Source organism: Eschscholzia californica, unplaced genomic scaffold, assembly GCF_041429995.1.
Source record: "Eschscholzia californica isolate CP2 unplaced genomic scaffold, dmEscCali1.0.p SCAF_3, whole genome shotgun sequence".
Lineage (NCBI taxonomy): Eukaryota > Viridiplantae > Streptophyta > Magnoliopsida > Ranunculales > Papaveraceae > Eschscholzia > Eschscholzia californica.
Window position 1 is genome coordinate 63,891,219 of NW_028238420.1, and position 23,493 is coordinate 63,914,711.

The following is a 23,493-nucleotide window of genomic DNA, read 5'->3' on the forward strand; positions in this document are numbered from 1 at the left end:
GCATATAATGTTTTTTTTTTTGATGAAGAATAGGCATATAATGTTGGCATTCCATCTTCATCTAATTTCATTTAAAATTGATGGTAGAGGATGCTTTTTTTTTTTTTGATGAATATGGTAGAGGATGTTGTTGTAATATTGAAAGAACACATGCTAGGAAGGAAACAATAGTTGATATGAGTTTCATTACTTATTTGTAAAACTTTTTGCGGTATCCCAAACTTGTAAACCTTTTTTTTTTCTTTTTATCAAGATGATCTCATTTCAATATATTTGGGCAAGATAATGGAACATTAGAAAATCGAAGATGAAAGCATTGTAGTTGGTAACTTCCTTTTTTTTTTTTTTGTTGAGAGATTGTAGTTGGTGGTATAATAAAATTTGCATTCACGGAGACGCCTTTAACAATTGTACAATTGTGGGAGGCGCCTTATTTATTTACATAAAGTGTTAGAGGGGCCTCCTTCCCTCAAAAATTCCTCCTCAAATTTATAGTTTCTCATATTTTTGTGCAATATTGCTACAAATTGATACACTACTCAAACCTATACTTCACATATTAAATAATTTTTCACTAACGATGATAGTTTGTTTCTTATGTTTTTATTGTTTCCAGTATGCGAATAATGAACTTATGAACAATCTAGATAACCAGTTGGCTTTGTGACATATTGTCAATATTCATCTGGTATAAACTGATTGGTAAATTAGAATTTAACTTAGCATACAATCTTGTTTTGAGTCTAAAAAAAATAAACCAGTTAATTTTTCAATCCGTAGTCTTCATCTTCGCACTCACCTCGGACCACCACCACAGTTTCGCACCACCACCCACCACTTCCTAGCACCACCATCAATTATAGAATGAAGTGTTGGAGAGTGTCAATTATGTGAGGCCAAAAGTTCTCCTACAACACACAAACCAGAGGGGAAGAATGAAATCTTAGCTGTCTGACTTGCTAAACACATCTGGCAACAGCTATACATCCGTTAAAAATCCTCGATTAGCGTAACACGTAAGATCATTAACCCTTATTGGTTAGTCTATCATTCTCAATACACCCGAGAAGTAGCAAAGTTCGTAGTCTAGAAGTGAATATTGAGAAGAGAGAGAAAGAGAAGGAGAAGAGAGGGAGATTATAGCTAGGGCGCGAAAATCCCTTTCATCGAAGAAAATCAAAAACAAAAATTCAAAGGGGAAAGAGAAGAGAAGTTAATAAAGATTATTAATTTGATTGATTAATTGAAGAAAGTGAAGAAGAAGAATGACAAGTATGGAGTTACAAAACACAGTAAAAGAAGCCCTAAATGCTCTTTACCATCATCCTGATGATTCAGTCCGTATGCAAGCTGATCGATGGCTTCAAGATTTTCAAAGAACTATCGACGCTTGGCAGGTCACTTTCTCTCTCTCTCTCTCTCTCTCTATTCATATCAGTAGTTTAATGATTATTTTGTATTGATCACTGTAGAACTTAATCCAATCAGATCTTTGATCTAATCAGTGAACTGATTAAGGTTAATTGGAATTTTTATAACGAAAGACAAGTTTTTGATGGATTTTCCAACCAATTTTAATGTTAAACATGAACATAGCACCTGTTTTACTTCAGTTTTTGTTAAAATCGGTGTTTTTTTCTTTTCCCGATTAACCAGAAGCTCGGTTTTATGGAATTAGTGGGGTTTTAGGGTTTTTTTTTTAACTTCTCTATATGTATGATTTGATCATGTTTAGGAAGTATGGTATTTGATAAGTTGTTTAGTTAATTTGGTTACAAGGATTTGGATAAAATGAGTTAGCTTGCTTATACTGAGAGTGTTTATTGGCATCTATTCAGCTGTTGTGTTTTCTGCGAGTTATTTGCATATTCAAGTTATTTGTCATTCATTGGTGCCTAAGTTTGAATTTCTTCTATCCCCATTGTGATAGTTTGGCTATAGTTTCTATACCCAATTAAGTAAGAAAATTAATTTCACTCAGGTAGCTGATAATTTACTCCATGATGCCACTAGCAATCTGGAAACTCTCATTTTTTGTTCTCAGACTCTCAGAAGCAAGGTAAATATTTTTCTTTTGCTTTCTAAATACCGAATCAACGGTTGGAGTTGCGAAAAGCAAAGCTGATACGGATTTGAGTTCTTCATTTGAGAATTGGTATCTGTCTTGCCCTAATAATATAGGTACAAAGAGATTTTGAAGAACTACCTTCCGAAGCTTTTCGCCCGTTACGTGATTCCCTAAATGTAAGTCGACAATTAGATTTTGACTTGACATATTTTGTTTACAGATGTATATACCAATTTAACGCAATTAATACATAGGATTTACGTATGTTATTATTGTTATCCTGTACTGTTCAGCAGTCATTAGGAATCATCGATGATCATAGTATACATATCCTTTTGCCGTATCAAAAGAAATGAATTTTATTTCTTATTTTATTTTGGTATAAAATCAAGCCTAACTTGACTTATTCTTTCTCATAAAAAATTCTGCTGCCTGGAATTGGTACTTATCTTTTTGTCTTTCTCTTCCAACGTTCTCTTCCATATGTCCTTATTTTTTACGCGTGCATGTAGTGATTCAGTATATATGTTCTAACCGTGTCCGAACATGAAAAGGAACATAAATTTTAATGTTCAACTTTTGGTATTTTTGCAACTTTAGTAGGACTAGATGACACAATACATGGCAAATATGATAGTATTGCTTCTGTTTAGTTGAGAACTTCTGATGAGGTTTAGTGATTTACAGGGAGGATGGGGTTTTTAAAGAATGTGTTACTGAAGTGGTCTTGAGGTTTTTTATTTGTTAGCCACCTGTTCTCGTCCTATTTGACTTGTTATTTTTCTATATGCATGGTGCTAGTAGACTTTATACTTCATACTACGTATCTCTGGACATTGGTTGCTGGCACTTTAGATATTTCAACAATTCAATATAATCTGGAACCAATCTATGGTTTCCACTTGCTTAGTTTTCGTGACATCCTTGATGTCGTCACTATGAGTAATATGTTTATATACAATAACACACATAAGTATTACGTATACAATTTCCTTTTGTTTTTAAGTTGATGCTATACAAGTGATGAATGCAGGCCTTGCTGAAGAAGCTACACAAGGGGCCACCCATAGTTCGAACTCAGGTACTGTTTTGGAAGTTCTCTTTAAATATATATATTTTTTTCATTTATTTATATGCTACTGAGCTCAAATTTATATCTTCTAGATTAGCATCGCAGTAGCAGCTCTGGCTGTTCATGTCTCTGCAGAAGATTGGGGAGACGGGGGTATTGTAAATTGGCTTAGAGATGAAATGAATTCTCACCCAGAATGTATATTAAGTTTTCTGGAGCTATTGACTGTCTTACCACAGGTATATTCTGATAATTAGCCCGAAATCTCCACATTTCCCTATTTTCGAAGCATTCCCATGAGTTGGTCTGTGATTCTGTTACAGTTTTGTGTGAAAAATACACTATGAAACTATTATTTATCCAATGTTAGCTCTCTACTTTTGTTCATGAAATTGCAATGCGGATGTAAAGGTATTAATATAAGATAATCTGCAAACATCACTATATCCGTATATCGTTGTTTAATTAAAGAAAGTAGTAAAGTTGCAATATGAAAAGTTTCTTTACACTATCTTAGCGAGCAAAACCAGCAAGTCAGATAGTAATTGGTGTGAACTTTGTATCTTCGAGGAAATTTTGGAGTTGAAATTATTTATTCATTTAATTTATATTTTTAGTAGCTTGCTCGTTTGGGAGGCAATTATTGCCAATTTGTAGTTTTGTAGCCTTTTTGTGGGTAACTACTTATTATAGACGAAATTATCCTTGCTGTAGGCACCGATTATACTTAGCCTTATTATATTTTATGTCTTCATTCAAAAATATATTTTTAATTTGTCATGTTTTTTAATCAGGAAGCTTCTAGCCATAAGATAGCTGCTCGTCCAGAAAGACGGCGTCAATTTGAGAAGGAACTGATATCATCAGTTGAGGTTGCTTTTAATATCTTGACTGCTTGTTTGAGTCTTAACGAACTTAAGGAGCAGGTAAGTAAGACTTCAATTTCTTTTGTTTCTTTTGATAGGCACCCCATATATGGATTTGTTAATGTCGTTTATTACCTGCTTTCTGACTTCTCTTTTCTTATAAGCTATAAGATTTACTCTTACATTAGTAAATCCTGTGCAAAAGATTCTGCCAATCAACTAACTTGTCCAATTTTTACCAATTGAGTATTTCTTTTTTTTCTTTAATTTTATATAGCTTTTGCTAATCTTTCATTGCTATTAAATGTTGTTTTGTATTTACTTTGTAGGTTCTTGAAGCCTTTGCCTCCTGGCTTCGACTAAGGCATGGGTAATTTATCTTCCTCTTATTTTTGATGCTTTATCAGATGTATATGCTGTTTAACGTATGTCTAAAGATGCTTTATAGAAAACAACGGAGATAAGTTCTATTGTCTGAGAACACCTAGGCGTATGAGGTGGATGTGTTATATCTCCTTAATTAAGTTTATGCTTGAAAGTTAACATGTGCCTCTTGTTCTCGTACATTTCTCCCTCTGTTACACATGATCTGGTGATAGTTATATGCTAGGGTTTAGTTTGCTAATTACGAGAGGCAGGGTATAAACTAAAGCCGTAATGCTGTCATTTTTCTAACCATTTACCAGGAAAAGGTTCCCCTATATGGAACTCTGGTTGAGTATATTGTTAATGGTTAAGCTTCAAACTAATTCATCGAACCTAAGTTTGAACCAGATGCTAACCTCGTAATCGCCATTTATGCAGTAAAAATCGGTGCCTAGACGCCATTAAATCGCTAGGCTCCACCTAGTGATGTGCCTAGCAACAGAAGAGTTATCGGTTCGAAACCGAGTGAGTCGCGCCTAGCAAGCTGACTAGCCCAAGTTGAGCTAGTCACTAGGCGCCACATAACTCTTTTGGGTTAAAAATAGAAGAAAACCCCTTATTTCATTAGGGTTTATTGTTGGGTTCCTTTAGAGAAAAAGATGAAGAAGTTGCAGCAGATTTTAGAGAGTAAGAAAGCAAGAAAGAAGAAGAGAGCGAGAAGACAAGTAGGGGGGAAGGTTCGGATATGCGAGTTTGGCGCACCGAGGAAAAAGACCCATTGTCAGTCTCGAACTGCTATAAGAGATTGGATAGTGATGATAGCCTGCTCGAGCCATGTGTCTCAAAATATGCTTGGATCAAAGCTTTACCTCCTAGGGTAGGTTTCTTTATGTGGGCAATTCTGGTTCGCAAAGTTCCCACGGTGGATGCCCTGAAAAGAAGAGGTTTCCAGTTCCCTAACAGATGCATCCTATGTAAGCAAGAGGAAGAATCACTGGAGCACCTGTTTCTGCACTGTAAGGTGGCATCTAACTTATGGAGCTTCTTCATTCAGTCCATGGCAGGCCAATGGTGCACACCTAATTCTATCAACCATATGGTAACCCAATGGGACGGTCTTTTTAAACACAAGCACAGAAGGGAGGTTTGGCAACTCGTTCCGGCAGCAATTATATGGAGCATATGGAACGATAGGAACAATAAGATCTTTAAAGAAAAGAACCTCAACTCTTCAGTTGATATTGAAGATGTGAAAGGAACAATCTTCGCTTGGATTAGGAGAATAGAAAAATTTAAGAATGTATCTTATCTTGATGTTGTTATGCAGTGGGATACATGGATGATGTGAGACATTATCCAAAGTATCCCACCCACCTGTATATAGTTTTCTTTCTCTCATATATATTCATTCTAATTTTCAAAAAAAAAAAGAGAGCGAGAAGACGAGATATCCAGTAGTTTTGGATCTTTTTTTTTTTTGTATTCTTCTCTCTCTCTCTCTCTTACATGCGATATTTCTACTTTCTCTATTTCCTTTTTCCTCTCTCTGCGCATTTTCTTCCTTTCCTTTCTCTTTTTCTCTCTCTCACTTTGCTCTGTACAAATGTTAAAACTATATAACTTTTTTTCTCCCTAACTCCCGTATATATATACATACTTAATATAGAAAAAATATAGTATAAATACGTAATATATAACATAATATAGTCATATAGATCAAGTATAGTGTAAATATGTAATAAATAACATAATATATACATAATACATAATGGATTATATATGTATATATATATATATGTATATATATATGTATATATAATTATACATAATCCGGTGAAATCCTATTAGGCCCAGTGAAATCTGTCTGGTTGCAAGTTGGCTGCTTAGGCCCCAACTCTGATTTTTCCGGAATAGCCCGCCAAGCACATTAAGTTTGTTGATATTTACTTATTGAAGAGATTAGACTTCAGAAAACTAATTATAGACTTTCCGAGCCTTTCTTACACTGCGAAAATGGGTTTGACCTTTTAGGGGTGTAAAATTCACAATCTGCAATTTTGCTCAGTATGTTTATGTTGTAAACTCGTCTGAAAATTATGTTTACAGGATTCCTTCTTCTACACTTGCTTGCCATCCTTTGGTGCTAACAGCAGTCTCCGCTTTGAACTCCGAGGTCCTACCAGAGGCATCTGTAAATGGTATGGCAGTTGAAATATCAATATATTATGAAGAAAGAAACTTTAAAATGTTTCGCCTCTTTATTGTTCCTATTTGCAGATTCAATTTTGTACGGTCAATAGTCCTAAATCCACAATTTTTAGCCTTAGGCAGGATATTACTTTTCAGATATGTAAAATTTTCAGCTTATATGTTTTGTATTAAATGTATTCATTTTCTTTTTCTTATATATTTTTAATTTTTACTTGGTTGCATTGCAGTCATATCTGAATTGATAAACTACACCGCAGCCAGTAGCTCTGGTGGACTTTCTGCACAGATGCCCTTGATTCAGTTATTAGTACCTCGAATTATGAGTCTTAGGGAGCAGCTTAAAGATTCATCAAAGGTATTATATGATTTAAGCGAGATGGACTGTCCATGTTAACCTTCTTATCTTAAACTTCTTTGTGATATAGAAAGGTACTCAAAATCCAGCATGACTTTAATCTTTCAATGATCCGAGTATCCGACCACCCTGATCAGAATCTTCCACTCCAAAATGAGGTCGCAGTGTGATGGTTTGTATAGCTGAATAACTTGTAGATTACATATGACAGGTGCCAAGTTGTCCATACTCTGGATTATGCGTTGTTGCAAAGTACAAACCATATAGTCATGCTTCAGCTTTAGTGCAACATAACGTTTTCCTATACATGCTGGTCTGTGGTTATGTCTCTTGGCTTTAAACTGCTTGGAGAAACCAAGTTAACCTGGATCAGAATGTCAGACTTCTTAGTACTTCAATCTTCTTTCTTCATGTAGACCTGAGTGTTTCCAGACATTTTTGCATTGGTTCTCCTCTTTTGTTTATTGAAATTGTCTGAGATTGAAGATATTAAATAAAGATATGAATATTTTGTGCATGTACTTACTAGTCCAAGTTGCATTCACATTATTACGGCTTGCTCTTTTTATTAGGATGAGGAAGATTTGAAGGCCATTGCTCGCTTATTTGCTGATATGGGTGATTCATATGTTGAGTTGATTGCCACTGGTATGTTTCTACATTGTGTTAAGACTTTTCTCACATATTATGATGTGGTGTTGTCCACATGTGATTAGTGAGGATTGCACTTATCCCTTGTTTTATTTATCTCAAATTATCTGGAATTTCATATGCATGTTAATATGTTATATGGCAAGTTTAAGACATTGTTTTTCTTTTCTTGGAAATTCTGTTATCAAATATATTTGTTTCTCCAGGATCTGCTGAATCAATGCAAATTGTGCAAGCATTGCTGGATGTCGCATCCCACCCAGAAAACGATATTGCTTCGATGACTTTCAACTTTTGGCATAACCTTCAGGTTAACTTGACCGAAAGGTGAAGTCTTTATGAAATATGCTCACGTTTTACGTAATTTATAATTTTATAGAACATACTGTGGCCAAAATGACCCTATTCTCTCAGGGAGTCCTACTTGTCATATGGAGGTGAAGCGTCAATGGAAGCAGAGAGAACTAGGAGGCTGCAGATATTCCGTTCATCATATGAGTCACTAGTGTCTTTGGTGAGTCATGAGTTGAAGATTCAGACATTCTGTAACTTTTGATAGCTACGTCATTTGATGATGATCTGAGCCGCTGAAGAGCCATCTCAATGAAGTATATTATATATGATTGATTTGCTTGAGTTGTGTGCTGTTATTCGCTTATTATTTGCACCTAAGTGTTCAATCTTTTCATGTACAGGTTAGCTTCAGAGTTCAGTATCCACAAGATTATGAAAACTTTTCAAGGGAAGATCGCAGGGAGTTTAAGCACACGAGATATGGTAGTATTACAACAGTATAAAAAAAAATTATAACAGTATAAGTGTGTTGCTCAACAAGAAAAGTACTAAAGTTGTCTCCCTATCTTGGTTAATTGGGTATGTATTTAGGATCACATACATCTATGTGGGTCTGTAAGAGCAGTATTTTGAACACCTCAAGCTTCTCTAACTGTTCCCACTCATAATGATGGTCTAGGTAGTTGTAAAACAAATGCAGCATCTCTTTTTTGTTTCTCCCTCTTTTTTCTTAACTAAACATAGAAGAATATCCTTAATTTAGTTTCTATTTCTTTTTTAGACTTGTAGAAGTTGCGTAGAGGTATCCATTATCTTGTGTTCACAAACAATTTAACCGGGCAGACTGGAAGATGTCATTGTATGCCTGGACGAGACATTGATTTATGTAATGTTTGGTCTTTCTAGTTTCTAATGGATCAATAATTTGTCTTATTATACATGTATAATTTCTGGTATCCTACAGCTATTTGTGCGTAATTGTATGATACCGTGTTTTGTTCTGTGTTGTGTTGAGTTACACATGAAGATCAGATATTGGTGTCTCACCTATATTATATATTATCTGTTTTTTCCACTTAATTGCTCATTTTGTTACTTATACTTGGAGAGTTTTTTTATGTCACACAAGCAGACCAGTCACCAAATTTGTTGTTTATACTGAAACTCAGCATCCCATCGTTCATTACTTAATTTTTGATAATCTTGACATCTCTCGCTTGTACAACACCTAATGGAATTTCTGGTATTCCTAGCCGTCGGAGACGTCTTAACAGATGCAGCATCAGTTTTAGGCGGCGAAGTGACGCTAAAAATTCTTTATATGAAGTTTGTAGAGGTGGGTATTTTACCTGCACAATGTTGTAAATAAATTTATTTGGAAGACATCACATCTTTAGCAATTATATTAGTTGAACATCGAAGTTAGATATATTTTCGATGTTAGTTCAATCTTTAATTTGCGAGATGATAATGATATAAATGATGCGCCACACTAATTTCTATTTATCTCCCCCCTTTTCAAATTTGTTCTTTAAAATTTGGTACTTTTACATTTGAACAATCAGGCGGCCCACAACTGCAGTAACAGTGAAACCTGTGAATGGCGCCCTGCAGAAGCTGCTCTACATTGTATCCGAGCTATATCAAGTTATGTTTCATTCGTTGAAGCTGAAGTAATGCCTCAGGTACAGGTTCCTGTTTCAGAATTCTCGAGTAATGCCTGTTTTGAGTTTTTTTTTCCTCAGCGATGAATGAACTAATAGGTACTAAATAAGGTAATAGAATATAAAGAGACCAGTCTATACTCTATACTAGGTTACTCTCTTTGTAATTGCAAAGAATACAGTTCGCAATAAAACTAACTACCAGACTGTGCCACTCGATTATAAAGTCTTGATAGTGAAGGTGGTTATGCCAGTTCTTCCGGCTTTAGTAGATAAAAGGCCTTTCAGGAACGTCAACATTAAATCGAGCTGCAGATTTTTACTAAATGCAGTGTTTCTTGTCTATCGGAGGAGGATCCATATATGAAATGAGAGACGACCTGCCAGTAGTCCCAAATGACCGCATGAAGAAGAAAAATAAGTACTAAATCAAGCAGACATTTTGTTAACGATGTACCTTGGTCATGAGAGTCTTTTTTTCAGCAATACTAGTAGTTTAGTTACTAAATGCTGGCTCATCCTTTTCTTTTACATGATAATGCCTTCCGTGTTATCATTATTTTACGTTCTGACCTCCAAACGTAGTTATTTTGGTAAAAATGATATTAAACGCCAAACTTGAGGCATTCTAAGGTAACTAAAACTGCTTGAGTTATTTTGAAGAAATTGAGTAATTTCTTTGTACAAATTATGACTTACATAATCTCAATAATGACAGCATTATTAGAAAGGTCAGCTAGTTCCAATGATTAGCATATCACTACTCTTACTCTAAATCCAGGTAGGTACCCAATAAAAACTGACCGCTTATTTGTCCTAGAAAACCTGGTTATTCTTGCAAGATCTGGAATGTTATGAATGCAAACAAAAATTCATTGGATATTAGTTAAAGAAAAGTTGTACCAAAAGAGTTTCTATAGAATATTTGATACAATGCGATAGTGAAAATTAAAATATCTTGTGCATGCCAGTACTCAGCCAAGGTTTCCGTGAACACGTATGTCACCTTTTTTTTTTTTAAGTCTGGAACACTATATCTATATGTGTCTTGACCTCCTTCAGGTATACTCATGCATAATACTGTAGAATAGGTTCTTGGTTCTTCACTAATGTATTTAGGGGAAGGTGCCCCATTTGATTTATCCCTTCAGCTTTCCCTCACTCGGATAGGAACCGTATATACCAAACCAAGTGCAAAAACATGTTGGCTTCTGCTTTAATGTTTTCATGTTTTAGTTCTATTCGTAATTTGATGTGTCCTGATAGTAATACTATCTGGTGTACTAACAGCTTATGACATTGCTTCCGAAGCTTCCACTCCAACCTCAACTGCTTCAGACAGGTGATATTTTCACTGTTATGCAAAGAATGGGCTGACAGTAGTCAGTGCTTTGTTCAGACCCTGCTATGTTGCTAACTTTTTGTTGTATTCAACACCTTTTTCCAGTCTGCTTGACTATTGGGGCATACTCGAAATGGCTTGATGCTTCACCCAATGGCCTTTTGGTTCTGCCTTCACTGATTGAGATTCTCATGAGTGGCATGAGTGCATCTGAAGATTGTGCAGCCGCTGCAGCTTTGGCCTTTAGGCACATCTGTCATGGTACATATTTGAAGTGCTTTCAGACAAAAATCTTACACTTATTAGTCAACAATTTGTATTCCGGGGTTTAAGTAACAACTTTGCACAGTTATTCTTTTTATATAGCTTCCGTGAGTGTAGGGTAGCGGCAGAGCTAAGTTCAGGTTGTGGAAGATATGAAAAATAATACTTTTATCTTTTCATGACTAGATTGCCGTAAAAAGCTATGTGGATCAGTAGATGGGCTATTTCACATATACCATAAGGCAGTGAGTGGGGATGGTGGCTATAAAGTTTGCGCCGAAGAATCACTATACCTGGTTGAGGCTTTAAGGTACGGTTGTTTCTTTCCCAACAGTACATCTTTTTCATTGTAGGTTGTAAAGAAATTTTATAAGCCAATTAATTAATAACTTGTTTGAGTTACCAGTCTTTAAACCTTCCTCTTGCAGTGTGGTAATCACAGAACTTCCTCCAGACAACGCTAAGAAAGCCCTGGAAGCATTATGTTTGCCTGTTGTAACACCTTTGCAGGTCAGTGTTTTCTAAATCTAGATTTCAGTTATGTCAATGTTGATGAACTCTATTTCCTTTTTCTTTTTTAATTTGCTGAAGAGACTTCTTTCCATATAAACTAGGAACTCATCAACAGAGGTCCAACCGAACTACGGCAAACAATTGCACGTGATCTTACTATTCATATTGATCGCCTAGGAAACATCTTCAGGTAGAATCAACATGGTTAATTTATTTACTCCTCTTGTAATTAATGCCTAATGTGCGAGACTGAAATTGTTCTCAGGTATGTTAATCATCCTGAAGCTGTGGCAGATGCAATACATAGATTGTGGCCAATTTTTAAAGCCATCTTTGATCAGTAAGACTCTCGAACCCTTTTAACGTTGACATGATGTAGTAGATTCAAATATATACTCATATCTAATCAACTTGTGGGGCTTGTTATTTAGTCGTGCTTGGGACATGCGAACAATGGAGGCTCTTTGTCGGGCTTGCAAATACGCTGTGAGTGTTCTAAACCACATTCTTTAGAAACCATATGGAGAACTTTGCCTATGCATGTATTAGTACGAATATAAACCAGAATCATTTGATGGATTCTATTTTGTTTCTGGTTCTTTTGTTTCCATTATTATCTCTTGTCACGTTGCAAATGTACTCCACCCTACTGACCATGGTAATTTATATTCGTTCTTTACATTCACTCATCCTGTAGCAGCTTCTCATTTAATACACCATTATAAAACGTATATTTATTTGGAGATTTAATATTTTGGTCTGGAGCATACCTGGTGCTTAATTTTGACTAACTTGGTCAAACTTAATTTCTTAACTTTGACTATCTTATACTGTGACTCTTACAACAAAGAATTAATGTTTGAAGGTGAGAACTTCTGGAAAGTTCATGGGCATCACAATAGGAGCAATGTTGGAGGAGATACAGGGCCTATATCAACAACACCATCAGCCGTGTTTCCTATATCTGTCAAGTGAAGTGATAAAAGTAATCTTCACCTAATCGTAGAGTTTAGACAAACTCAAACTCTTATAGGTTTTCTAATCAACGGTTTCTGGATTGCAGATATTTGGGTCCGATCCGTCTTGTGCAGAATATCTCCGAAGTCTGATTGAAGCACTTTTCAGTCATACGACACATCTTCTGACCAAAATTCAGGTATATATCATTGTCATGTCTCGGATGACTTACATTACGGTTTGTTATGTGCTTACTAAGCTGATTGTATTACAACTCTTGCAGGATTTTACGGCTAGACCTGACATAGCTGATGACTGCTTTCTGTTAGCTTCGAGGTGTATACGCTATTGCCCTCATTTATTTGTTCCTTCCGCCATATTCCCATCTCTAGTTGATTGTGCAATGATTGGGATTACCATACAACACAGGTACCATTGTTTTTCTTTTGAGTTTGCTAATTAAATGGTTGTTAGATATAAAATTAGCTAGAGGCCATAAATTTTGCTACTGGCAAGAGGTGAATATACTATTAAATATTGCTAGATATATTGATCTATTTTTTGCTTGCAGAGAGGCCTGCACCTCCATATTGACGTTCTTATCAGACGTATTCGATCTTGCGAACTCTAGTCGAGGAGAACAGTACAAAACTATCAGGGATACAGTTGTACTTCCTCGAGGGTCAAGCCTTACTAGAATTTTAGTAGCGTCACTAACAGGGGCACTCCCGAGTTCTCGTTTAGAAGTGGTATGCATTATAACTACATTAATGTTTCTTCTGTTTCATAACAATCCATTATTCCATCTAGCTTTGATCTTTCACTAATTCAAAAGTTCGAATGTACCACCATACGGTCACAAGACTCACAACATCACGAGCATCCATTTAAAATATGTTACTATTGTGGTCTTCGTCACGTGGAGACTCGAGAATATATTCTAGGTTTAAATTAGCTTCCCTGTCGAGAATTTTGCTTCTTTTTAAGTTTGTTCATGTTCGGTAGCCTGGAACTGAGTGACAACCATTGGAGATAGGTTTTTTATTGAAGAAGAAACTACCATGACCTTCATACTTGAACACGTTGTATTATCTATTAGATCCAGTTAGCATGTTGTTTTGGTCAGAAATCAACTTAGCCTTAACAATTCTTTGTTATTGATCTATAGGTTACATACACACTTCTAGCCTTAACAAGAGCATACGGGGTGAAGGCACTTGAGTGGGCAAACGAAAGCATATTATTAATTCCATCAACAGCTGTAACGGAGGTGGAACGTTCAAGATTTCTTCAAGCACTATCAGAAGCAGCATCTGGAGCTGATATTTCATCCCTAACAGTTCCAGTTGAAGAATTGTCAGATGTTTGCCGTCGAAACAGAGGAGTTCAAGAAATCGTTCAAGGAGCTTTGAGGCCAATGGAATTGAATTATGTACCTGTATCTTCGTAATCAAATTGTTTTTTGTTTTTTCGGGTGATTTTATTCCTTTGTATTTAAGGAGTGATAGTTTTGGTATTTTTCACTCCATTTTCTATCATATTGAGTGTCAATTATTATTTACTTATTTAAATCTCTAATATACTCATAAACTCATTATTTGTATTCGAATTGGCTATACTTATAACACATACGAGACATTTTTCATGGTGTAAATTTATTTCATCATTCCTTGTTTTCCTATGAAACTAACAAGTGATTCAATTTAGAAATTACACAATTCCACCAAACTACTTTGTTTTATGGGAAATATAATTTCTTACTGGGTTATACCAGAGGTATAGTTTCTCTATCAATGGATTTGTTTAGCATGTAAATATGTAGAATTGTTACACGATCCCGTAGACCAGCCTTCCGTGCTGCTAATGTCTTCTTCTGTAGTCAGGATCTTTACTGGAAAATGGCGATTGATCCCCTTGAGCACAATATTGTCTCCCACAACTATAATGTTGATAAACGGTGGAGATTAGTCATGCAGGATACTGCCTCCTCTTCCAATGATGTGCAATTGCTTTCCAATTCCCCAATTATACGAATATCCTTTTATGATAAAAAAAAATGGAGTGTCATATATAGCTTCCTCATTTTCCATTAAATAAACCAAATAGTTATAGAGTTGGATCGGCACCCATCTACTTCCCAATTATTGATGGTAGCTTTTGGGTAGTAGTTTGGAGCTTCTTTCATTCATTGTATCTGTTTTCCTTCTCTCTCTCTCTCTCTCTCTCTCTCTCTCTCTCTCTCTCTCTCTCTCTCTCTCTAATCTGAATTTACTCTGCCATGTAATCTTCCGTCTTCTTTGCCTGCCCAGAAGTAATTCCAACCCGGCTTCCTTCCATTCCATTCTTTCTCTCTCTCTAACTTTTCTCTTATGAGAAAATGGTCTCTACAGCTCAAAAGAAAACCCTTCTTTCAATACTATCAGGCAAGCTTAACAAACTAAGTATCCCTCCTTCAATATCAACTTCTGGTGGTGGTGAAGATTTTGATTTCTCTGAAGTTTTTGGTCCTTCAACTTCTTCATCATTTCTTATTAAAGACCCAGAAATCATTCACAGTAGATCTCACTCTTTTGTCGGTCCTTCCCCTAGATTCACTCTTCCTCCTTCTTTCCCTTTAGAGAGAGAAAATGGCTTACAAATCTTTGATGATGAAGAAGAAGGAGGAGGAGGAGCTATAGATGATGATGATGATGAAGCTCAAATTCATGCTGAAAAGGGTAATTATAAAACTGAGGAAGAAGAAAATGGGGTGAATAATAAAATTGGTCCTAATGATTTTGAGATCTTGAGGGTAGTTGGGCAAGGTGCATTTGGGAAGGTTTTTCAGGTTAAGAAAAAGGGTTGTAGTGAAATTGATAATAAAAGTGATAATGATGATGATGATGATGGGATATTTGCCATGAAAGTGATGAGGAAAGATACAATTATAAAGAAGAATCATGTTGATTACATGAGAGCTGAGAGAGATATACTTACTAAGGTTGATCATCCCTTCATTGTTCAGCTCAGATACTCTTTTCAGGTACTAATCAAATTTAAAAATTCCTTCTTTTTTCTTCTCTTCAATTTGTTTTAGTATATAAGCTTTGATACCCAAGTTGAGGAATTGAAGGAGTAACTTGTATATGTACATTTTGTATAACTGGTACGGGCCTTGAGTTGTAGTAGTTATCGATATTGTCCCTGCTTTAAACACCCAATCCCAAGCCTAAAGGGTATGGGATTTTGTTCCTGGAAAAAGCTCCAAGAGCTCACCTAAAAGGTCTCGAGACTTACTAAGCTTGAACTCACACCTATAACCCCTAGGCTCTGGACACATTCCCAAGTGATGTGGGACTATTGCGTTTGGTGAAAGAGACGTAAGAGCTCATGTTTCCTTTATACGAGTCATTGATTATGTAAGAACACAATTTGTGGTATTTTATCAGAATATTTGTATGGGTAAGAAAGCCTGGGACTTGATATATTACTTGTTTAAGGCAGTTTAGGATATGAATCACGTGATAGTTAATATGATAGTAAAGAAATTTACTCCATGGAAGTGTATTCATTTCCTCGAGGTCCACGGAACTGATTCCGTCAGGGAGGCAGAGAAGTGTATTTCATGGAATTCGTTAAAAAGCACACTTTTTGTCACTGTTTTGAGTTAAGGGGATTACAGTTGTATCGAAATAAAATGCAACGAAAGAACAGAAACTAGCCTATTTCATCAAAATCCCCCTATTTCCACGGAGATGAAGGCTACCAAACACAACCAGATAATATTGCACATGGGATTTGATTACTTTTGCTTCTAATGAAGTTGTACGAGCTTCCCACCCTGAGTTCCCCGCGGCCACATACCCGTCATATAATTTAACCTAGCCGAGGGACTTTAACTTGGTTAGCATCGTTCTCTTGCCTATGAAGCCTAGATAGGTTGCAGAAAGATGTGAAGTGGATAAAAAATACAGCTTTCTGTGTTAATAGTGATGCAATGATAAGTCACCCCATTTATTCCTATGTTGCTCAGTACATTGATCTGTTTCTTCTCTACTGCTTGCTCGTTATCTTGGTTGTGATTCCTTTGTTCTTCTGCAGACCAAGTCTAAGTTGTATCTAATCCTGGACTTTATAAACGGAGGGCATCTTTTCTATCATCTATATCGACAGGGACTTTTCAGGTACATTATTACATTTGATCTTTGGAACATTTCAATATATTGTTCAGTTTTTTTTTTTTTAATTTTGGCTCTTTGTTATGTCTTGGATAGTGAGGATCAAGCAAGGGTTTATACAGCCGAGATAGTCTCTGCTGTTTCACATCTTCATAGTAGAGGCATCGTGCATCGTGATCTTAAACCTGAAAATATTCTTATGGATACTGATGGACATGTAAGACTACGCCCATCGTCATATTTATATACTTCCTCTGATTAATGTGTTGTGTATTTGAATTCTTTACCACTTATGCAGGTTATGCTAACTGATTTTGGGCTGGCAAAAGAAATTGATGAATCTAGCCGATCAAATTCAATGTGTGGAACGACAGAATATATGGCACCAGAAATCTTGCTGTCCAAGGGCCACAACAAGGACGCAGATTGGTGGAGTGTTGGGATACTATTATATGAAATGTTAACCGGACAGGTAAAACTCTTGAATATTCATTCCGACCTTTTCGACTAATTTGTATATGTATTATGTATTATGTATATAATCCATTAGATTCCTGACCCTCACAAGTTTCGAGCATGAGTATTTCTAAAGTAATGTGTTTATAAGCAAACGAAGATGATCTAAGACCCGAGTTAATTTATCAAAACATTTTATGGAACACTAAATATACTTCTTGATTTGAACTTAAATGTAACTTTCTGTTGGAGATCATCTAAGAGCTGAGTTCATCAAATGCCAATTATACCCTTTAATTGGGAAAACACAAACAGGTTTGATTTGACGTTTCTGCTTAGAGGTAAGAATAGTAATCCCAGAAGTCCCTAAAAAGAATACCTAGAAATGATGTCGAAGCTTTGCTACTATAAAAGTTGTGTTGGATATTGGTTTCCCTGTCATCTTCATCCTCAGCATTGAAGTTTTACTTTTGTTCTTGCAGCCACCTTACACACACGCCAACAGACAGAAGCTTCAGCAGAAAATTATTCAAGAAAAAATGAAGCTCCCACCATTCCTAACCAGCGAAGCTCACTCTTTACTTAAAGGGGTAAGACCTAATCTCTATGCGTTATCTTTATATTGGTATGTTCCACCACTAGCTAAAACAGTATGGAATGACGAAAAAAATGAATATATTTCCTCAGCTACTTCAAAAGGAGCCGGGAAGACGGTTAGGAAGTGGACCTACTGGAAGTGATGAAGTAAAAAACCACAAGTGGTTTAAATCGGTAAACTGGAAGAGGTTAGAGGAGAGAGAACTGAAACCTAAATTCAAACCAGATGTAACTGGAAGAGATTGTACATCAAATTTCGATAAATGTTGGACGACAATGCCTGCAGATGATTCACCAGCTCCAACACCAACTTCAGGTGAACATTTTCATGGATATACTTATATTGCACCTAATCCATGGCTTTCGACTCCATGAAACACAAGCCCTACTGAGAAAAGGCTTATTTTCTCATCAAATTCGACGAAAACTCTTTAACATCCTTTGCTATATCTGGTCAAGATTCTTCGAAACATCGGAAATATGGTTATGTTGGTTAGATTGTGGAATATATGCGTGGGGAGGACGGGTGAAGATCTTTGTTTATGATCAACACTCACATAGACACCTATAAATCTGAAGGTCTTGGCGTTAACGTTGTCCCAAGCGATGTGGGGCTATTACATATATGACTCATAGAAGGTGGTTTCTTCAAAGTGATCATCTGGTTAGCAACAATTTTTTTTTTGTTGGGTTTAAACTCTAATTTTTACATGGGTTTTGATTATGTTGGAAAAGTAGAATTCCAGGAAGATTGAAATGGGTTATTGTCTTATGGGTATGTAATTAACTTATAGATTCTACTTTGAACCCGAATTGGGTAAACCCGCCTTATTTATAAAATTGTTGTTTTTCCGATTTAATTTTATACTTTTGTTCCTAATTTAATTATTTGCAAGGACCTATAAATATAATTAAACAAAACAGCCTAACAGACAGGATAGTTCATAGATCTGATTGAGCTTGATCTGTTGTAAAGTTTAGACAACATAGAAACACACAAGCCCGTCTAGCTCAGTTGGTAGAGCGCAAGGCTCTTAACCTTGTGGTCGTGGGTTCGAGCCCCACGGTGGGCGATTTACTATTTTGAGATGCCGTCTAGCGTGTCATAGACTTTTTTTCTTTTGCAAATCACGAACTACAAAATTGGTCAAATGATCACGAGGTAGTTGAGGTGCCGTCTAGCGTGTCATAGACTTTTTTTCTTTTGCAAATCACGAACTTACAGAATTGGTCAAATGATCACGAGGTAGTTGAGGTGCCGTCTAGCGTGTCATAGACTTTTTTTCTTTTGCAAATCACGAACTACAGAATTGGTCAAATGATCACGAGGTAGTTGAGGTGACACTCATTCTCTTCTAAGAGATGGGAAGTTCCTTAGTTTGAAGAGACTAACTATAAAAAAAAAAATTACAAAGATATTTTAGGTCCTTGACTAGTATACCTATTAGATTGAAGAACAAGGTAGAAAATTGAAATAAATTATCAATGGATAAAAAAGAATATTAAAGAAGAGAAGAAACTTTAAAGGTGATTTGATCAATCTTGTGTTTCGACTAGTTTATGGCTCGATATACAAATGTAGTATAAATGTGACTCTATCACAATAGCCGAAACATTTCTATGATTAAAATGGATGGTGTTGAAGTGTCACTATTTACAGTTCGCACCGCGTATTTCTTCTTTAACAGATGATTTATGTATCTCTCTCTACTTTATACCATCTTTATTTTTTAATTTTTATTTTAACTTTTACTTTTTCTCTAGTATGGTTCATAATAAGTTGTATATTCAGACATGTTCTCTCATAAAAAAAAAAAAACAGACATATTCGACATCATCCACCAAAACTACTTCATAGGCCCAAAGAACACCTTCTAGAGTCTATGGTCGGGAAGGATAAGGTGGTGGGGTGTGGGTTTCTATTAAAATGTGGATCTGATTTCTTTCACATGGCCAAATATCAACCACACATTTAATCAAACAAAAGTGTAAACACACACAACCTAGAAAATGAACCAAAAACCTAATTAGCCATGACTTTGAACACCATCACCTTGACCTTCTCACCTTCTCCTTACCACTTATTACCATCTTCTTCTTCAAAATTAAAACAACCCCACAAAACCCAACTCCATTACTCTTCCAAATCAAACTCAATTTTCAAGAAATCACAAAAGCAGAGTTTCTTCTTCTCCCCTTGTCAAGCAATGGGTTCATCACAATCTTCCTCACCATCTCAAAACCCACAAACCAATTCTGATTTCAAATCCATTAGTGATGAAGAATGGAAGAAAAAACTAACTGGTGAACAATTCTATGTTACTCGTCAAAAGGGAACTGAAAGAGCATTCACAGGAGAATATTGGAACACTAAAACCCTAGGAACTTATCATTGTATATGTTGTGATACTCCTCTTTTTGAATCATCAACAAAATTTGATAGTGGAACTGGTTGGCCTTCTTATTATCAACCCATTGGAAATAATGTCAAATCTAAATTAGATATGTCAATTTTTTTCATGCCCAGGACAGAAGTTCTTTGTGCAATTTGTGATGCTCATCTTGGTCATGTTTTTGATGATGGTCCACCTCCTACTCGAAAAAGATATTGTATTAACAGTGCCTCTCTCAAATTCGTAAAATCAGAATGAGAAGAAGTCCGTCTGTAATTCAAAACTAATTAGCAATGAGCAGAGAATTACATGATAATATTGTATTTTGAATATAGAAAAATGTTTGGTATATGAGAAATATTTTCGTAGGATATATTGAAATCTTTATATGTGATATTTAATGTCGATTATATTGATTTTCTTCGAATAGGCAGGGTGTACATGTCTTTATACTAAACTTTGATTATTTCATTCATGGATATTTTCTCTTTCTTTACCCAACTACTGATGTTAGTTTGTGTTTGGGAATGTTTGAATTCTTGTTTTGTGCTTCGGTAAACTTTGTTGTTTACAGACTACCGTGTATCGTCTAAATTATCAACTTCATTTTGAGACACTCAAATACTCATAATTAGATACTTAAAGAGTTGAATCAAATTACAAAAGCAAAGTAGAGAGCTAGAAGAAGAATATTGATGAAGATGAGTAATCTCTTTTCTTAAGCTATTAGACGCATTTCATAAAAAAAAAAACTATTAGACGCTTACAATATCGCGTAGTTCTTGGATTATCTCCCATTATGGGATAAATTACCCTTCTGATTAGACGCCACTTCTATTCTAAAAGCAATCGAGCTAGTAAAATTGCCGAGCTCTGCCTGTAATGCAACTTCGAATTGGTTCTCTTGACCCTTAAGGTTGTCATTGCGCCTCTATGATCTACAATAGCTATACATGTTTGGTATGGTTCCGAGCTCTTAAAATCACACAGATACCCGCTACGCAGCTGGATCTACCCGTATCCGTGAAAGTTGGCGAGTACCCACTACCTAATTCACGTATACCCAGACCACCAACCGCGTAACTAGTGTTCAGTATGAGCAAGGACCCTTTACTATGCTGGTTAGCCCGAAAGTCCTTATCTAATAAATACCCGGATACCCAACCCGTCTGATACGTAATACATTCATCTTATGGTCACACACCCGACTGGGACTAGGGTAGGAAAATTTTGCCCTGAGACGACTTTAGCTCGAATCGCTTCCTACCCCATAGCGCCATGACAAATGCCAAATGGCCCAAAATTTAGGGCACGGAAATGTGATGTCATTGTGTGGCCTGATTTATTGGACCAGCTACATCACTACTCGGCCCATAGTTTGGCCCCAAAATTTGGGTCCTTTTAGCTTTTTTGTTCATCCAAATTCCATGATCATCGTTAGAGAGAGATTTTGATTCATCAGAAGAAAAAGAGGGAGCGGGGGAAATTGAAGTAATTAGGTCAAAATCAGAGATCGCAAGTAAGATGAGTGGAATTGGAGGAGCAGCGAGTAGAGTAGGAGACTGGACATTCAAGGCTTTCACCGCCGGTCTCGGCGTCGCCACCATTTATCTCACCGCCACCTTCTCCGTTAATGTCTATAGAGGTCTTTCTTGGCATAACGCCCAAACGGTATTCCTCTCTTTTCCCCTTTGATTCACATCAAAACCCCTAGATTGCTCATCACTCTTATTAATTTCTACATATATTGATTCCTTAATTCGGATTTCTTTTGCTGAAGATCAAATAATCATTCATTTTAGTTGTAAATTGAACAAAGAAAGACTTGTTTTGATTCTAACATGTGGAAATTAGGCATTCATAATCTACTTTGGGACTCAATTCTCTAACCTAACATTAGGGTAGAAAAGTATTTCAACATTTTGTTGAGGCAATGTTTAAACCCTCTAAGTTTGAATTATTAGGCTTATGATCCCTAATTAGACATTTATAATGATTGCTCTGGTTAACACTCTTCTTGGTCTATATCTATATTGATTCCTTAAGTTCAATTTCTTTGCTGAAGATCTTATGATCATTCATTTTAATTGCAAATTTACAAACTTGATCAGATAAATACTTGTATTCATTCTTTAATTTGGAAATGAGGCGTTTATAATGTGCTTTCGGCAGTTCTCCAACCAAAAACTAGGGTAGAAAGTAGTTCTGCATTTTGTTTAAACCCTATACTGTACAACCAAAGAGAATTGTTTTATATAATTAGTTTTAACTTATTAGGCTTACAATCCCTAATTAGTCTTATGATACCTGATTAAGCTTATGATTGTCAAGTTCATTTCATGACTGATTTGCTGGTATAAACTATTGGGTTTATCTCAACATCTCTATTTAAAGCTAAACCACATATTCTGCCTCCATGTTACAATCATAAATACTTTAATCTTATGGTACACATGAATATGTCAAATTCATTGAACATTCTTCAATTTTCCTGGCCACATTCTTTCCTTTCGAAGCTAGAGATAGGGGTAAACTGGTAGAGTTTGATTTCTTCGCTCGGTCTCGATACTGGATCTCTAGCATAGTTGCTCTTTCTTTCAGCTTTTCTTGCTTTATTTGTATTTTGTAAATAAACTTTATTTTCTTGACCAATAGAAAAACCATTATTGACTATTCTCCGACTAATGCTTAAGGTTAAATAACCACAATCTTCGTATTTCTGTCATTTTAACAAAAATCAATGTTTTAAGATTGTAGGCTGCTTAGATGTACCTTTTGCATGGTTTGCATTGTGGGCGTTTTTTGGTGCTTTGCCGATGAGCTACTTTTTTGCTTGGATGAATTAATCGAAGTTCACTTACGAGATACTTGGATACACTTATAGAATGTGGTACTAAGTTGTCCGTTCTAGTCTTATCTGTGTATAAGGTGCATGTGCAATAGCCGCTTTCTTTTCCATGTGTTAGGTTTAATATTTCCATAATCATGTGCTTTTGTACATATGCTTTATCAACCACCACATTACTTGGTAGAAGCTTATTTTCTTTGTTTCTCTATTTTCTTTTTATTTCGTAACCTATATGGTTATGCTGCATTTTATTTTGGTAGAACTTTGGTATCACAATGAGATATAAACTGGTAACATATAATACAGGTTAAAGTTTCGGATGATTAGTATCTTCAGTCGTCGTTTTTTGTGCTGTTCTTACTTGAACTGATCTGGGATTATCTTGTTCCAATTGAAGCATGTTTTAATTGTTTCCTTCC

General features: G+C 35.8%; 3 protein-coding genes and 1 non-coding gene across 4 annotated transcripts; all 4 read left to right on the top strand.

Moving 5' to 3' along the window:
- The first annotated feature begins 705 nt into the window (after window positions 1-705).
- On the top strand, window positions 706-14,277 carry MOS14 (ARM repeat superfamily protein). The gene is made up of 27 exons (XM_086671967.1): window positions 706-1,397; window positions 1,982-2,059; window positions 2,182-2,244; window positions 3,102-3,149; window positions 3,233-3,379; window positions 3,935-4,066; window positions 4,336-4,376; window positions 6,479-6,570; window positions 6,811-6,938; window positions 7,511-7,586; window positions 7,796-7,916; window positions 8,004-8,103; window positions 8,285-8,366; window positions 9,137-9,219; window positions 9,449-9,568; window positions 10,838-10,889; window positions 10,995-11,150; window positions 11,340-11,463; window positions 11,582-11,663; window positions 11,768-11,856; window positions 11,932-12,006; window positions 12,098-12,152; window positions 12,532-12,651; window positions 12,730-12,822; window positions 12,907-13,052; window positions 13,195-13,372; window positions 13,792-14,277. The coding sequence occupies exons 1-27, from the start codon at window positions 1,266-1,268 to the stop codon at window positions 14,071-14,073; spliced, it is 2,895 nt and encodes a 964-aa protein (XP_086528093.1). The 5' UTR covers window positions 706-1,265; the 3' UTR covers window positions 14,074-14,277.
- A 141-nt stretch (window positions 14,278-14,418) lies between these two features.
- Window positions 14,419-18,693, top strand: LOC147553209 (serine/threonine-protein kinase AtPK1/AtPK6-like). Its single transcript, XM_086671969.1, has 6 exons — window positions 14,419-15,645; window positions 16,704-16,786; window positions 16,877-16,997; window positions 17,079-17,252; window positions 17,719-17,826; window positions 17,924-18,693. Exons 1-6 carry the CDS (start codon window positions 15,001-15,003, stop codon window positions 18,206-18,208), a joined length of 1,416 nt encoding a protein of 471 aa, XP_086528095.1. The 5' UTR covers window positions 14,419-15,000; the 3' UTR covers window positions 18,209-18,693.
- A 140-nt stretch (window positions 18,694-18,833) lies between these two features.
- TRNAK-CUU (transfer RNA lysine (anticodon CUU)) lies at window positions 18,834-18,906 on the top strand. The gene has a single exon. It is a non-coding gene; the product is annotated as a tRNA-Lys (tRNA).
- Window positions 18,907-19,836: 930 nt separating this feature from the next.
- On the top strand, window positions 19,837-20,653 carry MSRB1 (methionine sulfoxide reductase B 1). Its single transcript, XM_086671970.1, has one exon. It carries the CDS (start codon window positions 19,867-19,869, stop codon window positions 20,482-20,484), a length of 618 nt encoding a protein of 205 aa, XP_086528096.1. The 5' UTR covers window positions 19,837-19,866; the 3' UTR covers window positions 20,485-20,653.
- The last annotated feature ends 2,840 nt before the right edge of the window (window positions 20,654-23,493 follow it).

Coding starts and splice junctions, on each gene's coding strand:
- LOC147553209 (XM_086671969.1), top strand. CDS start 15,001: ATGGTCTCTACAGCTCAAAAGAAAACCCTTCTTTCAATACTATCAGGC. Junction 16,787..16,876: donor TATCGACAGGGACTTTTCAG/GTACATTATTAC, acceptor TGTCTTGGATAG/TGAGGATCAAGCAAGGGTTT. Junction 16,998..17,078: donor TTATGGATACTGATGGACAT/GTAAGACTACGC, acceptor CCACTTATGCAG/GTTATGCTAACTGATTTTGG.
- MSRB1 (XM_086671970.1), top strand. CDS start 19,867: ATGACTTTGAACACCATCACCTTGACCTTCTCACCTTCTCCTTACCAC.
- MOS14 (XM_086671967.1), top strand. CDS start 1,266: ATGACAAGTATGGAGTTACAAAACACAGTAAAAGAAGCCCTAAATGCT. Junction 12,153..12,531: donor GTCGGGCTTGCAAATACGCT/GTGAGTGTTCTA, acceptor TAATGTTTGAAG/GTGAGAACTTCTGGAAAGTT. Junction 13,053..13,194: donor GGGATTACCATACAACACAG/GTACCATTGTTT, acceptor TTTTGCTTGCAG/AGAGGCCTGCACCTCCATAT.